At 46.4% G+C, this 16,111-nt stretch overlaps 1 protein-coding gene across 1 annotated transcript in view; it reads right to left on the reverse strand.

Annotated features, from left to right (window-relative positions):
- The window catches only part of SLC22A18 (solute carrier family 22 member 18), a 56,822-nt gene extending 41,019 nt beyond the window's left edge, over positions 1 to 15,803 (reverse strand). Inside the window, exons 1-4 of the mRNA XM_056493464.1 lie at positions 15,314 to 15,803; positions 13,860 to 13,957; positions 11,717 to 11,862; positions 10,703 to 10,835 (exon numbers count right to left, since the gene is read on the reverse strand). Of these exons, the coding sequence (XP_056349439.1) occupies positions 10,703 to 10,835; positions 11,717 to 11,862; positions 13,860 to 13,957; positions 15,314 to 15,469 (533 nt within the window). The 5' untranslated portion in view covers positions 15,470 to 15,803. The remainder of the gene's footprint in view (positions 1 to 10,702; positions 10,836 to 11,716; positions 11,863 to 13,859; positions 13,958 to 15,313) is intronic.
- Positions 15,804 to 16,111: the final 308 nt, after the last annotated feature.

A 16,111-nucleotide genomic window follows, 5' to 3' on the forward strand; every position in this document is an offset into this window, starting at 1 on the left:
AAGCCAAGAGCACAGGAGCCAAGGAAGGAAAATACTTTTAAAGAATACACCTAATTAGAGATGGGCCTGGGCCAAAAGTTCATATTTGAACACCTGGAATAGCCCAGGGGAGCAGAACGGTAACCTGAACCCAGATCCACATTTTGTAGCTCTCTCCTCTCCCAAATGAAATAAAACCCAGCCACAAAACCCAACCCACAGTTTGAGCTAGAGGTTGGTGCCTCTATTGCTCTCACCCCACATGTTCCCTGGCTCTTGCTCCCTGGCATCCCCATTTTTTCCAGCAGCCATGGCATCCCCAGCACTGTGACCAAGCCCAGTCTGGCTCTGCACTCCCTCCTCCCTGCCCTCACAGCTCCTGCTCCAAGCAAGGAGCCTGCCCTAACTCAAAGCCAAGTGGCTCCACTCATACCTGAGATAGATATTGGCAGTGAGCCCCAGTTTTGTTCCAGAACCCCAGATTTAGGGCTTGTTTTGAAGGGTACAACCTCCAGTCAGGGAAAGCCCCTCCATGCCCTTTATGAGTGCTTGCAGAAGAAGCAGACTCCCTCTTCTCCACTGCAGCTCAGTTTTCAAGACAACTAAATTTCTCCCACCCTTATCAACTTTTTTGACTGTAGACTTTCTTTATAGCAGAATCACATTTGACAAAGGAAGGTCAGCCTGATCCCCATAAAATCACCCTGTCACAGGCACGTCACGTATTTCAGACAGCTTGCAAGGCTGACTAAACATTTACTTTTGGATGGCTCCCTTCCAAAGTCCAGAAATAGATCCCAGTTCTCAGTAGAAGAGGGCCTGAGTGTGCCATCAGATGGCTTCACTGCCCTGTCACAGTGTGCCATTTGCATTCCTGTGCTTTCCCCCTCACTGGGTGCCACCACTGAGCTCCCTGCACATCCCCCTAGAGAGGTGAGGCCTTATCTCCCAGCTGGATTATTCTTGGTAGGTATTTGTCACTCCTTTTTCCATCATCTGACCTTGGGTCCTGTTAGGCTGAGGTAAGTGACTAGTGCACAGAGCTCTGGATTGCTTTCCCAGTGGGCACCCGGCCTCTCACCAGCATAGCTGGAGAAGAAGAAATGGGATTTGCTCACACTGGATGCTGCAATATTTAAGGAAGAGTTTGTGTTCTGAAAAACCTTGAAATGATTCATCTCCACTGCTATTCAGAGGAGTTGTGCACTTTGGATGTACTCCTGTAGCTATTGCAAATTCTTCCCTGCCACAGCTGAACCTTCATCTCCAAGAAATAAAATAAAAAAAAAAAAAATTAAAAAATACTAATCTAGCTTGAGGAAAAAAATTATATAATCCTTCAAGGGCCAAGAGCCTCTGTTTGCAAAGTGTGTGCCACACAGACAAAATCAAAATGATGCAACTTTTGGTAGGGTGTGCAGATTACAATCAGGCAATTACACATCCCAGACCATGTAATCACATGCAATGAGAACACACGTGGGTGTAGAGCGAGGTGTGAGCCTGGTGTCACCAACCACAGGCTCCTCTGGTTACCCAAAAGGAGCCAATTAACAAATGCTTTAAAAATTTCTTTTTTTAAACATCAGTAGGTCTCTCCAGACTAAGGCCTCTTTCTGTCATGAAAAGTAATTCCTGAAAGACTGGGAAACCACCAGGACTGCACTGGGAAGCATTAGCCAGAAGAATTGATCCATCATCTGTCTCATATCCAACTGTGTCCGGACAGCTGGAAAGGGAAGGGGGAAAAATACCCCATCACACACAAGACAGAATCTGTTTTACAGCTTTATATAAGAAAAGAGCCTCTCCAAGCTTCTGAAGGAAGTAAGTTTAAACATCTGATGCATGAACATCCTCAGCTTTAATAACCATTACTGTCTTTCATCTCCCCTTTTTTAAAAGTCTCAGAACAGCATTTAAGACTGGCCTCCTGTAAGCATTGCTCAGATGCTCCCCAGATGGCTTTTCCAAGGGGATTTCTAATTATTCAGGGTCTTCTAAAGAAATATCCTGCAGGAATCTTTTAGGTTTCTGGGGCTTTCCTTCCTTCCTCTACAAATTTCTTTACCCGGAGCTTGATTTAAAACCAAACTCAAAGGAAACACTTACAATGACTTCAATATGTCTCAGATCACATACCCTGGGGTGAAAGAGAATTGAACCAAATCCCATAAAAATAAAAATGGTGCAGATTTCAAAGGGATTCACAGTGAAGTTTTGTAGAGATGTAATTAGACCAAAAGTTTTAGTTGAGAATATAATGGAATAAAGGAATATTTAGGGAGACTGATAAAGTTAATACTGCATATAGACCACAATGAATTGGATATGCAATTCCCTCTCCTCAAAGAAAAAGAAATTAAAATTGAAGCAACAGTTGCTGTAATAGCAGCTAAACAAAGAAAACCTCTGTTTCTCAAAATCTCTCACAGTTTTCAGATCCTGAACTACATTAAATGGATCAGACTTCCAAAAGTGCTAAATTCCTATCTGCTGAAAATCCACTTTAGACATCCCCAAGTGGGAGATGAAGAAAATCACAGTCATTTCTGGAAAGGCTGGCAACTGCTTCTGTGTAAGTGGGCAGCTGGAGAGCAGAGCCAAACCCCTTACATGATGATAAACCAAAGCAAATAATTTGAATGAACATATAAGGCTTTTGTCTCTCTCAGGTCATCCTGAGTTAATAACAAGACATGCTGCTCTTCCAAATCTGCTGCTGCATATCCAAGTGGGATACAATCCCATAAAATGTTATTCTGCCACCTGCAAATGCTGACTGGGCAAGCTGGGAGTGTTTCAGCGTGTGCCATGGCACAGACACACTGCTGGCTCCACACACCCTGTGCACTAATGGACTCTCACCATGGTGCCTGGCCTCTCAGATCCCACCATGAGCCTTTCCCTCCTCTTGGATCAGCATCTCTGTTTGCCAGCAGTGCTTATGGCAATGTCCTGGCTCAGCCCAAGCAGTCAGGAGCTTCTAATATGAATGCTACAGAGAACATTTGATAGAATCACAGAACAAGTGGGGCTGGAAGAGGCGTTAAAGATCACCCATTTCCACACTCTTGACATGGGCAGGGGCTCATCCTACTAGATCAGGCTTTATCTCATGGTGCTTCACCAAGCAGACCCCTGAAGTGGCCAAATTCTGTTCTCCTGAAGTGGCCAAATTCTGTTCTCCTGAAGCCCAGGGCACAAAGCTTGCTCTGCACCTAGCTGCACTAAGGTTCTCAAACTCCACCATTCCATGGTCACTGCAGACAAGGCTGTCCCTGGGCTTCACCTTCCCCACCAGCCTTTCCTTGCTGCTGAGAAGGTCTAGCATCACACCTCTCCTCACTGGCTCCTGTATGGCTTGGAGCAGGAAGTTCTCTCTCCTCCTGCACTGCCCATGCCCAGTTATGTTGTCCCTCCAGGACCAGAGCTTGTGAACACGAGGCCACTGCTATCTGAACAGAGGGTGTCATTTGCTCAGTCACCCTGGCTGGATGGCCTACAGCAGACCCAGGCTGTGTCACTTGTCCTCTCCTCCCTTTAATCCTGGCCCATAAATCCTTGGTCATCTCTTCATCCAGCCCAGGAGAGCTCCCTGCAGTGGCTCCATGCACTCCAGCTGCTCACTGACCGGACTCTGAGGAGCACTGAGGAGTTTCTGATGCTGGAAATACCTTCTTGCTTGGCTGCACTATCCCAGGGTTTGTCAGGAGGAAGAGACAAGCCCCAGCAAGTGCCAGGGGCAGCCTGGAGATGGCCATTCAGAAGCTCCTCTGCCTTCTGGCCACTGCCCAAATGCTTCACATACCTTTGGCCCTGGTGGCCTGGCTGTGAGCAGCATTTCATGAGGAGACTGAGAGGAAACAAAAACCCTGGGTGGGGCCACGGAAGCTGGTGTAGTTCATGAGAAGGTCACACCCATTTAATTTCATTCTAGACACCCCATTCAAGCAGTCTGGCCCTCAGCCTGGCCCAGTGAACTGGCACCTTGTGACAATGCATCTCTCCAGCTGCCCAGCAGCCTCCTGCTCATCCCACCAATCCAGCAGCAATGGCCGAGAAAAGCACAGGGAATGGCTTGAAAGCCAAGACCAAAGCTTTACAAAAGGGCTGCTTTCCCACCCATCCCTCACAGCAGTCACAGGAGAGCAGCAGCAGTGGGTGTGCTGTCCCTTCCTCCCCTCTGGCAATGAAGGTCTGCTTTGGAAACACTCCTTCCTCGCAGCCCAAGCCCCTTGGTGTCCTAACCCTACTGCCCCAGGTGACACAATACATCTAAAATCACTAAGTCTGTCTCCTGCAGAGCTTCACTCCTCATTCCCTAACTCCAGGAGTCCCAGCTCCTCCTAGTCCACCCTTCACATGCCACATCCGCACATTTCCGTTCATCCCGACCTCCCCTCCCTCCCTTGTCTGATAGCTCCTTCCCACACAAGCACCACATCCTTCCTGCCCTGGCCTCACCACAAAGCTGGGTTTGTTCACTGGAGCAGAGCAGAATTGAACATAAGCATGACCCTTTGAATCAAAAGGATTAGGAGAAGTAAAGGAGAGAGCTGCCCATTTGAATATGTACAAACACAAAGGGAGGAAGGTAGAGCCTCCTCAGGTTGCCCTGGAGGTCACTCTGCTAGGTCTTGCTGGGCTCAGCCCTGCATTTTAGCCCACAGCCTCTGGGACTCTTCCATGACCAAAAAAACCCAACCTGGCACTGACTCTTTAAAAAAACTAAGAAAAAAAAAAAAGGGAAAAAAAAGAAACAAGCCCCCCAGAATGGGATGGTAATTGGGCTTACAAAGACTCTGCCTGCCCAGGGCACCAGGGGATGAAAAAGAGAATACATCCAGGAAAAGCAGGATGTATTCCCTCAAGGTAGCAGATATTTGCATGAGCATGTCTCATGATAGAGAAAGTCTGCAACCCAAAGGCTGTATGATCTAAATAGCAATATTGTAAATGTATTGGATGAGGGAAGGAAACACTATCTCATTGCCCTGTATTATGCATGAGAAACAGCAGTGCAGAGGGATGGGATAACTTACTCACATCACGGGAAAATCACAGCAGAGCCAAGTCCCAAATCCCAATTCAGGGACTTAACCACAAGCTATTCTGTACTTTCTATTTTCTGCTAACAAAGAAAACAGTATTTTCCTGGATTTCAATCCCCAGTGATACTGCTGGATTTGCTGCCCAGTCGTGAAATATTCCAGGAGTGGGAAGAGCAGCTGAAGCTCCAGTGAGTCATGAGCAGACACTGCCTCATTGTGCAACCTGGGCTGTGCAGGTCATGTCCAGCCCTCCAACTCCTTCTGCTAGCAAGACCAGACCCAAAATACCTTGTGCCTTTTTATAAAATTCCTCTTTTGGTTCCACTGTGGTTTTTTTACTTATTCCTTGGGGTTGTTAAGCCAGGCTGAACGAGAAAAATCAGCCACCACCTTTGCACGCAGCCTAGCAGGGACAGAGTTAACAACAGACCAGGCAGGGCCCTGCACTGCACAGGAGCCCAGGGCTTTCCAAGCATCAGGAGAGGGGAGCAGTGCTCAGACATCCATCACTGTTCAGCAGAGCTGACCCCACAAACACACACACTTCTGATTGTGATCTGGTGACCACGCACGCAAACCAGGGTTTCGCTCACCCGCCGCCCCCTCGCTCTGACTGCAGGCGTGGGGCAGCCTCCCCCAGTGCACAGGCACGATGGAAGCTGCAAAAGGCAGCAGGGAAATTTCCTTAGCTCCCCTGGAGATATCCTCTCCCCTCTGCCTTTTATTTTCTGTCTTCCTATTTGCTTGGGTAACTGCTGTCAGCCCGTGGAGGGACACCAGGCAAATCCTGCCAGGAGTGCCTCTTCCCATGGCTGTCACAGCAAGAAGCTCTGGATGTTTTTTCCTTTTTCCTAAAATGAATTTTCACCGTGGTTACTTTGGGAAAATGAAGCAGCTAACCCCTAAAGGTGGAGATGCCCAGGAGGTAGGAGGGTGCTGGTGGGAAAAGGGGCACCATACCCTGTGAGCTGGCACAGCCACACTCACAGCCCTCCCAGTATAATCCCTGTAGAAGGCTAAGTGGGAATGAGGGTTTTGAAGGAAAATGTGGAGCACATCTGATAGGGCTGAGGAAGGGGCTGCCAACAGCCCCCCCATTAGCCCAAGCCTAGCCCTCCTAAGCCATACCCCACACCCTTGAGGGCAGCCACAAGGCTGGAGCTGCTGGCTCCTGTCCTAAACCCCACTCTTTCTCCCTTGGGAAAGGGCCCCACCTACGGGTGAAGGACCAAGCAGGAGCTCTTGCCCCATCACCACACCTCTCTCACTCCCTCTGGAGTGCACACCAGGGGCTGTAGGGAGAGCACAGCAGAACCAGGTTCCCTGAAAATGGGGTAAAGGGGAACAAAAGGGCACCTTTGCAGTGATGGTGCCGTTTTCCTGTGGGTACACAGCAGAAAGCCTAAAAATTAGTCAAGATGTGGGAGGCAGGTTAGAGGTTTGCAGGAAGAAGAGCTGGGGAAGAGCTTAGTGCAGACCTATCTGTTGTGTGGATGCAGCACAGACAGAAAACTACTCAGGACCTGCATCCTGGTGACTTCTGGAAAGTTCACAATCCAGCATCAGATTCCAGGACCTCAACCACAGGTACAGTGTGCTGATGGCCAGAAATATGTTCTGGGACTTGGGTGTCAAGCAGGAACAAGCTTGGGAAGCAGACTGAACCCTGAGGTGCTCCAGGACTGCTTCATGAGGAGCTAAAGGATGCTGTAGGACCACCTGTGCCTCTCTGTCAACCACAGTCTGAACAGCAAATTTAAGGTGTAGTTGTTCTCCCCTGTAGATGTCTAAGATTAGATGGACTCCACCCAAAGTGTGCTGAGACATTTCTTAGGTTCAAGAATAGGTTAAACAAGTCATCAGAACTAGAAAACTCTGCTGCTGGGAATGGAGGACAGAAGTGCCCTAGACCTGACTTCTGAACCAACAAGTTGTTGAAGGATAATATCCATGATCCTCTATCACAGAATTTACAGATAAACTTTTGGAGCCGTGGCTGCCAAATTAAGACAGCTGCCATGCACAGTAAGTGATAAGAAAAAACCTTTAGATTCTGTTTTATTTTTTCAGAGAAGGCCACAGCTGAGGGTGTCTGCACCTTCCCCAGGGCATCAGCCCCCTGACAAGCATTTCCTCTCCTGTCCCCATTCCTGCCAGGACACCACAGGGCTCAGCCAGCAGTGACAGACCATGCTGCAGATCGTGGGTGACTTGCTTGCTGGCAAGCAGACTCCACCTCCCTTTCCCCCGGGTGACACAAAGGACAAAGCAATGCCTGTACAAGCCTCACCAGTCCTTGATGCTTGGCTGAACAGCATCATCCCAGGCAGAGAAACATCACAGTTTTTGCTGGAAGGGAGCAGGAGCAGCTCCCAGCAGCAGAATGCCCTGCATTGTCCTGAAATGGAGCACAACCCTTTCACCCTTTGCCATGCTCCCACCCGCCTTCCCTGCTCCCAACCTTCAGCCCTTTCAACACCCACAGTTTTTCCACTCTGCCACGAAGCCATGAGAAATTCCCTGCCAGAGGACTTTGTTCAAATGGGTTTTTGAAAAAAATAAAAAAAAGCTATTCCCTACTCCAGGCAAATAAACTCCTTCTTTTCCCCATGAGGAAGAAGGATAATAGCACAGCTAGGGGAAAAAGAAACCAACCCAACAAACTATCCCCAAAACCTGCTGTAATCAAAAGAATAATTGCTCCAAGACATTTGAACCTACAGCTGAGTCACTAAAATGAAGAAATGTCTCCGTGTCCATAGAAAGCAAACAATTCTTGGGTCATGCAGAGATTCTCTACGGCCTTGTTAGAGGGAAAGAAAAAAGCAGCCAAATGTAATTAATCATAGTCCCAGAAGAAAGGATGAAATCTCTGTAATTAACTACCTAGACTCATCTTTCCACTTCTGAAAACTAATCCAGCTGCCTGCTTTCACCTTTCACCCACAGGGCTGCCACAGAAGTCTGCTGCAAATACCAAATTTGCAGAAAGTGTACAGGGAGGGAGAATCTCTGCAGGGTGCAAACAGAACTCCTTTTCTTAGTCATCTTTTGTGGATGAACTGCTGGGAGTTTGCACTCTCCAAGAACCTGAGTAGCCCCCAGCTGAACTACAGGAGTTGTTTTCAAGCTAGGTATTTTATATCCACAATCCTGACCCGACTGATCAATTACCAGAAAACACCAATTAAGAAAAGAAGAAAAAAAGCATACAAAAAGGAAAACACTTTTCAAATGGTTAAGATTACGACTTAAATTGGCTTATACTTCATCCTCAGGTGGTGAAATTTGACTATCAAAGTTGTGGAAAACATAGGGGGAAAATGTACCACTTGAAAGAGAAGAGAAAGGGCTGGAGCTGGAAGTTACAGCTCAACAGCAGAGGTCAGGATCTAAGATCCAAAAAATGCTCTGCAAATCAGAACAAGACATTCAACTTCCCCAGGGCTCCCTTGATAAATAAGGGTTGACAAATATTATTCCAACAATGAACACAATAACAGACCCATTCTTTAGGTCAAATACATCAATGGTAAGTACAATACAGAAGAATAATACCAAAATGACATCAGCTGAGGAACTGAGACTGATTTCCACTCCCTTTCTTGCATACAAAGCACTGCTAACATATGAATAATGAGCCCGAAGCTGCTGGTTATCTGGGTGTTTATCAAATCGACCCTCTGCACATCTGGGCGCTGCCAGCACGGCAGAGCTCGTCCCTTGCTAACAAATTCCTAATATCGTCCTTGCAGGGGATGCACAGATCCCAATGCTGCCGGCAGATGCTTTCCCCGGCTCTGCAGAGCAGGGATGCTCGGCTGGCAGGCTGGAGCAGCGGGATGAAGCTGCCCTCCGCAGGATGCCAGGGAAATAACCCTGCCCGGGAATGCCAGGGAAACAACCCCAGCCTGGGAATGCTAGGGAAAGAAATCCCAGCCAGGGAATGCCAGGGAAACAACACCTGCCTGGGAATGCCAGGGGAAAAAACACCAACCTGGGAATGCCAGGGAAGCAAACCCCTGCCTGGGAATGCCAGGGAAACAAACCCCTGCCTGGGAATGGCAGGGAAACATACCCCAGCCTAGGAATGCCAGGGAAACAACACCAGCCTGGGAATGCCAGGGAAACAACACCTGCATGGGAATGCCAGGGAAACAAACCCAGCATGGGAATGCCAGGGAAACAACACCTGCCTGGGAATGCCAGGGAAACAAACCCCAGCCTGGGAATGCCAGGGAAACAAACCCCTGCCTGGGAATGCCAGGGAAACAACACCAGCCTGGGAATGCCAGGGAAACAACACCTGCCCGGGAATGCCAGGGAAACAACACCTGCCTGGGAATGCCAGGGAAACAAACCCAGCATGGGAATGCCAGGGAAACAACACCTGCCTGGGAATGCCAGGGAAACAACACCAACCTGGGAATGCCAGGGAAACAACCCCAGCCTGGGAATGCCAGGGAAACAACACCTGTCTGGGAATGCCAGGGAAACAAACCCCAGCCTGGGAATGCCAGGGAAACAACACCTGCCTGGGAATGCCAGGGAAACAAACCCCTGCCTGGGAATGCCAGGGAAACAACACCTGCCTGGGAATGCCAGGGAAACAAACCCCTGCCTGGGAATGCCAGGGAAACAGCCCCAGCCTGGGAAACAGCTCCAGCCTAGGAATGCCAGGGAAACAGTCCCAGCCTGGGAATGCCAGGGAAACAAACCCCAGCCTGGGAATGCCAGGGAAACAACACCAGCCTGGGAATGGCAGGGAAACAAACCCTACCTAGGAATGGCAGTAATGCTTATTAAAACCAGCCCTAAGCCAGCAATGCCTATAAGTACTTTTAAAATCTAATCAGTTAGTATTATGTATGTCTCCAATTTTAATTTTATGCAACCATGTAATAACTCCAAATTAATCCTCCTGGTCAGTTTTGTGTCACTTGGCCAATGCTGCCAAGGTGCAGCAGCCAACAGGTTTTTTTTTAGGCTGCTCTCTAAGGTTACAAGGTGAAAGTGAAAGGATTTCACACACAAAATTGCATCACTGCAGCACCTGAATGCATGTGGATGCACAGAGGGGTTCAGAGAGCAACACATGTCACCCCACATCACAATCCACTGTGCCTCATGCAGAACACCCAGGAGATGTAGGACCATGCACAGTCCACAGTGCTTATGGCACTAGGACAAGTCTGAGAGTGATTTTTACCCTCTATCCTATACTGTAGAGTTATTTTAGGCTGAGTTTGCAGAAGCAAATATCCATAATAAAGAGAAGTACAGCAAAACAAAAGCCTGAAAGTTCACTAGGGATATTTTTCCCCCACTAGAGCAATGCTGGGGAATCCTCCAAGGAGATTACAGCCACGTGCCCTTAATATCATTTCTTAAAAGCTGCTTTTCATCACACTCAGCTCCAAAGACATGACAATCAGGAGAAAAACAGAATCCACTTCTCAATCCAGGCAGAAGGTGAGATTTTCAGCAAGATCTTGAAAACAGTGGGAGTATTCTTTGTAGCAGCATGGAAAGCAAAATTCTGAGTTCTGGTATGGTCCTCTACTGCCACCAGGAGTAAGATAGCATCAAAAGCTGTAGGCAGTGAAATATCCCTTAGCAGCTCCTTCAATGATTGCAACAAAATCAGTAGCAAACAACAGGACACTCACCCGAATTTGGTGGACAGAACACCTCCCATGGCAGAGCCAGCAATGATGCCCACTCCAAAGCAAAGGCCCAGCTTCCCCAAAGCACCAGCTCGTTGGGAAGGAGCAGTCACATCTGTAATAACCTTCTGAGCACCTGCAGGGGGGAAAAATATCCCTTAAAAGAGCCTTGCCACAGGGTTTGAGCAGATGTGCCAGCAGCTCCCATGGTAAGCCATTATTGCTAAGCCATTAACACCTTTTTGGTGGTGTGAGTTTTTTTTTGTTTGGTTTTTTTTATTTTTTTTTTTTTTTTTTTAATCGTTGTTTGTTTTTTCTGTTTTTCCCCAATTAAAACTTTTCTGGGCTGGTTTCTGATTAGAGACAATTTCCCCAGCTTTTAATTTTCATACTTTGCATGGAAGAGGGCTCTAAATAAGCACAGTCACTCTTCTCTGGGAGCCCCATAGTCCATCAGTTTTGGGCCCAACAGCCCACCAGGCATGAGAAACAGAACCATTCAAACCACCCAAATAAACCACAACTGACAGGAAACATTATCAACTTGATTCCTCTTGCATGAGTTACATGGGCTTCTAGTAGCATGAAAAAAATAGGAAACATCAGCCAAAACAGAACAGCTTAGTGGGTAATGGAAGGTGTTTTTGTAATAATGTTTAATTTTTACCAGTGTGCTAATTTTACCAGGAGAAAGGGAAAAGCTTTCATGTAAAACATCCTGGTTGCAAGAAGGCAGCTGGAAAGTTTGGGATAACTCTGCTGCCAGCAAGTGACTTGCACCCATGTCTGGACAATCAAGGCCAACCAATTTCCTCAAGATTATACAGGAAGATGGGCCTGGAACTCAGACTGATAAGCACAGCATGATCCCACCATTCCATCCCTGAGGACCATGACATGTTCCTCCTGCTTTCTTCCTGCTCCTGAACCTGCTGACTTGCACCAAAACAGGCAAGAAGTGGGGGAATCATGCAGTAAAATGCATTTGGAAAGCTCCTCACCCCTGACTGACCTTACCTGGTATCCCATGCATGAACACTGCAGGCAGCCTGGAGAGGAAGAGGAGGGGGATGCTGGTGGAGAGGGACATGAGCAGGAAGAAGATGCTCCCAGATGCACAGGAGAGGATTAAGGCTGCTCGGGCACCAAACTGATCTGCAAACCTGGGGCAGAAATGGCACAAGGTTGTCAGTTTTCTCCTTAGGTTTTAAACAACAAACAAAAAGACTTCTCAATAGTTAATTAATTTTGGTCCTATTTAAGGGGAAAAAACAACACCACAACTAAATACACTAACAAATAACCACAATACCCCCAAGCCCCAAAACACAAACAGGCAAAACCCCCAGTCAGATCAGGTTTTGACCCAGCTCTGACTCTTTGCTGTAATTCAACTCCAAAAAGCTTAAAAAGTCAAGTTGGACAAGGTCTTAGAGTTCCACAGAAAGGGTTCTGAGCAACAGGGGCTAAGGTGACCATAAAACAGGCCTTAGAAAGAATTTCTCATTGCAATTCCTCCTTCCTTCACCTTGTTGAAGCTGCATGTTGCAGTTAGCAGATGAACACTATCTTGCATTGCATTTAGTTGTGCTTACACTAAGAGGAACAACCTCCTAAAAAATGCCAGGGTTGGTCTATAAACAGAGCTAAGTTTAAGTAATTACAAGGTTTTGTGTTGAGGGAGAGATACAGGTCAAAACTTTGCTGTTTACATGTAAGCCAGGGCAGTTTACATTTGCTGTTTGTAACCTAAAGACCACAAATCATTTCATTGTTGGTAATGGGGATTTATTTGTTTTGTTAGTTAAAAGTAAAAAGACAGTGCTTTATCTTTTCATGTCTGTTTAGGAGCATCAAGCAAGAACATGAAAAACTGAGCTAAGAAATACATTCTCTCTTATCCCCTTTCTTCCTGTTTTCTATTTAATCTATCCCTACACTGCCATCAAAGCAGTCTCATGTCCAGAAAAATCCTTTTTTATCTCAAACCTACATTGCAAATTTTGACTTCAATCTGGCAAAGATTTCAGTCCCAGAGAGATTCTGGTTTGCCATTTTCCTTCCCTTCAGCAGTGATTCTGGATATTAGTGAATTATGCATGGAGGAGAGCCACATTTCAGATGGCACCAGATCCAGGACAGAAATACTACTCTAGGTTTGTGTATTAATAGGAAAAGCATTAAAAGTAGGCCCTTTGCTCCATCTCCATTCTTAGAAATGCATTTTCTAGCAAGCACTACTGTAGAATCAAATGAAAATGTGTCCAAGGGCTGAGATCAGATCCTCAAAGTGCCACACTCCATGCACCAGAGGATCCTGTAGAGCTCTCAATCTGCATCAGCCAGAAAAGTAAATTCCCTGCAGGTAAACTGAAGCACACAGCAGCTCCCTATCCATTTATTGATTTGTTGATCAGTAGCAGGATCAAGAAGAGAAGTTAGCTTTTCTCAGTGTCATTTTAGTCTTCTGCCACTGAATTACACATATCTTTCAGGGGTTTGTTTTTCCTGGTCTTTAGGAATGTATTCTCCCACCACTCAATTTTTTCAGGGCTATTTACATTTCACTAGGAAGAAGAAAATCTGTCCCATGGGGTAAAGAGGGAGAAACCCCAAGTCTTTTCCACTCTTTTCTTATTTTCATGGGTGAGTTTATAGATATTCTTCAAACATTCTTAGAAGTTCTTAAAGGTCTGTGCAAGTCTAAATTTTTATTGCACATGGATGCAGATTCAGCTAATGAAATGACACAACCTTCAATTATTGAAATTGACAACTGTACTTACCATCAATAAATACATTTTTTTTGTTTTGTTTTTTTTTTTTTTTGTTTCCTAATCACAAGACATTTCTAAGATTACACATGACTATAAAACATTTGCAGGATTAAGCTGGGCTCTAGGACTCTGGTGATTTAAGGCCATTCCCAGGATATTGTTACACTTAAATGTGTGTCATTAAAATGCAGCTAAGTTAATATAAAGGCTGCTTCTATGCTGCAGTATTTCTAATAATAGCATTTATTTTTCCCTTGCTCATTATAAAATCCTCAAACATTTCAACAGGACCACAAAACAGAGCTAAATGATTTTTATGAAAGTGTAAAAATGCCTGGCCTTTTTCAGCTATGCAAAGGGTCATGAGAATCATTCTCACTTACCTGCCAAAAATGTAACCTCCCACGAGCTGGAGGACACCAAAGATGGTCTGGAGATAGCCAAACCCCACTGAGTCCAAACCTAGGCTCTTTGCCAAGTACTAAAAATAAAAACGAAAACAAAATAAAATAAAAAAAAAACAAACCCAAAACCAACAAATAAATGAGAAAGAAGCATGTTATATTTATGAATAAACATCTTAATATCTGTGTGGAGAGGATCACAGCTCCAAACAACCACTGCCTTCAATTCTCCCCCCTATAGAGGGAATCTTCATTGGGCCAGGCACTGGCAGCTTAATAAAGACCAAATGTCTGTCCCACACCCTGAAGAAGGGAGATGTGATCAAAACCATCAATTTTGCACCAGGTGACAAGTTTGGATCACCATTTACCTTTGCAGTTCAACACAGCTGAACATACTCAGCAACTGCTAAGGTGGGTAAGGGAAGTTTTAAATGCCTTCCTGCCTCCAGCCCCTGGAATACCCCAGTCACCCTCTGGAAGATGACTGTGGAAAAGTCTTGGAGCTGTTGTTTAATCAAGCAAGCCAGAATCGATGCAAGTACAACATGAGCAAACATTGCCTTTAGTGGGTGGCACACCCACAGCCTGAGCTTGCAGAAAACACAAATGCACACCTTGAGGAGCCAATGGGAATTATTTCTGATTCATGTTTTTGGTGTGTCATGTTTCTGTTCAGCCTGGAGGTGCAGGGAGACATTATGTCTCTCTACAACTGCCTGAAAGGGATTGGTAGCCAGGTGGGGTCAGTCTCTTCTCACAAATAACTAGCAATAGGACAAGAGAAAATGACCTCAGGCTGTGCCAAGGATGGTTTAGATTGGATATTGTGAAATGTTTCTGCACTAAGAGGATTGTCAAGCACTGGAACAGAGTGACCAGGGAAGATGCTGAAGATGTCTTAAAAATATGTAGATGTGGCACTCAGGGACAAGGTTTGGTGATGGACTTGGCAGTGTTAGGTTTCTGATTGTGCTCAATGACCTACAGGGTCTTTTCCAACCAAAAGACCTCACTGCCTCAATGAAATCAGACAGAAGAGTCCAGTAAGTGAGAAGCAATTAATCCCAATGAGCTGGTTAATTATGCACTCAGGAAAACCCACCTTTGATCTGAAACCTCTGATAGCTGCTCGGTGGGTCACTCACACCCGTGCAAGAAGACACAAACCATGTCAGCTTCACCCAGAGCCCTCAGGCCAGGAAAGGGCTCTAGGTGCTACTGCAGCCCAAGGAATAGAGCAGCTTTTATGGCCTGGCTGTACCTTGAACAGAGGCACAGCCTGCCTGCTTGGGAAGAACACCAAGTATTCCTTTCAGTTTCAAGGATACCTTTCCTCTTTCCTGCTAAAAGCTGTCTTCTGGCTTTGCTGGAACACTGCAGAGGCCAGCACTGAAGGAAGTGTGCTGTGAAGGAAGAGAACCCATACTCACAGGCATGACTCCCATCTGCATGAAGAGTAAGGTCAGGTCTAGGGCTGCAATCACGTAGGCAACACGGATCACTTGTCGCCTTTTGGCCTCTCCCAAGGTCTCATTCCTCATCCCTGAGGCTTCTTCCTCACCTCCAGAGCTGGTTTTTGCACTCATGGTGCCCCCAGAATGCCTGGTTGCAGGACAGGCTGGCGAATGGCAGGAGGGCACAGGCTGGCTGGGAATGTGAAGCACAGATAAGGCACGAGCTGCGTGCACAGTTCAAAGCTTACGGTGCCAAAGGTGCTGAGCCAGCCTGCCACAGATTTACTGTTTCCTTCTTTGTTCTTTTCCCTCTTCTCTTTGCTTACTTGCTAGGCAGGATCAAACCATGGATCTGGTTCTCCAGCCTTGTCCCAGGTGGGCTCAGTGCCCATCCCAGCAAAGTGCCATCCCAACAAAGATCAGCTGGAGTGCCCCGGCGAAGCGAAAGTGAACATTGCCCCAAACAAGAGCATGTGATAAGCTCTGCAACTCTCTTAACTGTTTCACCTCCTTCACTTTCATTGTCCCTAGTGGCTCAGGAGAGATGACTGCTTTAATTCTTCATGAAAGGCACCTTGCTTTTATTTTTGAAGCTTACAGCAGAACAGCTATTTCCAAAACTTCCAGAAGTTTTATACAGCTCCTGGAACAAACACAGGTCTTGCATGTAGTTAGAACCCCCTCTCATCACCTTTACCTGAGACATTTTCCTCCTTTCCAGGTGCTGAAAATGTATAGTAATTCTGAGCTAGCAAATTACTCCACTCAAACTAC

The sequence above is a fragment of the Oenanthe melanoleuca genome, chromosome 5, assembly GCF_029582105.1.
Source record: "Oenanthe melanoleuca isolate GR-GAL-2019-014 chromosome 5, OMel1.0, whole genome shotgun sequence".
NCBI lineage: Eukaryota > Metazoa > Chordata > Aves > Passeriformes > Muscicapidae > Oenanthe > Oenanthe melanoleuca.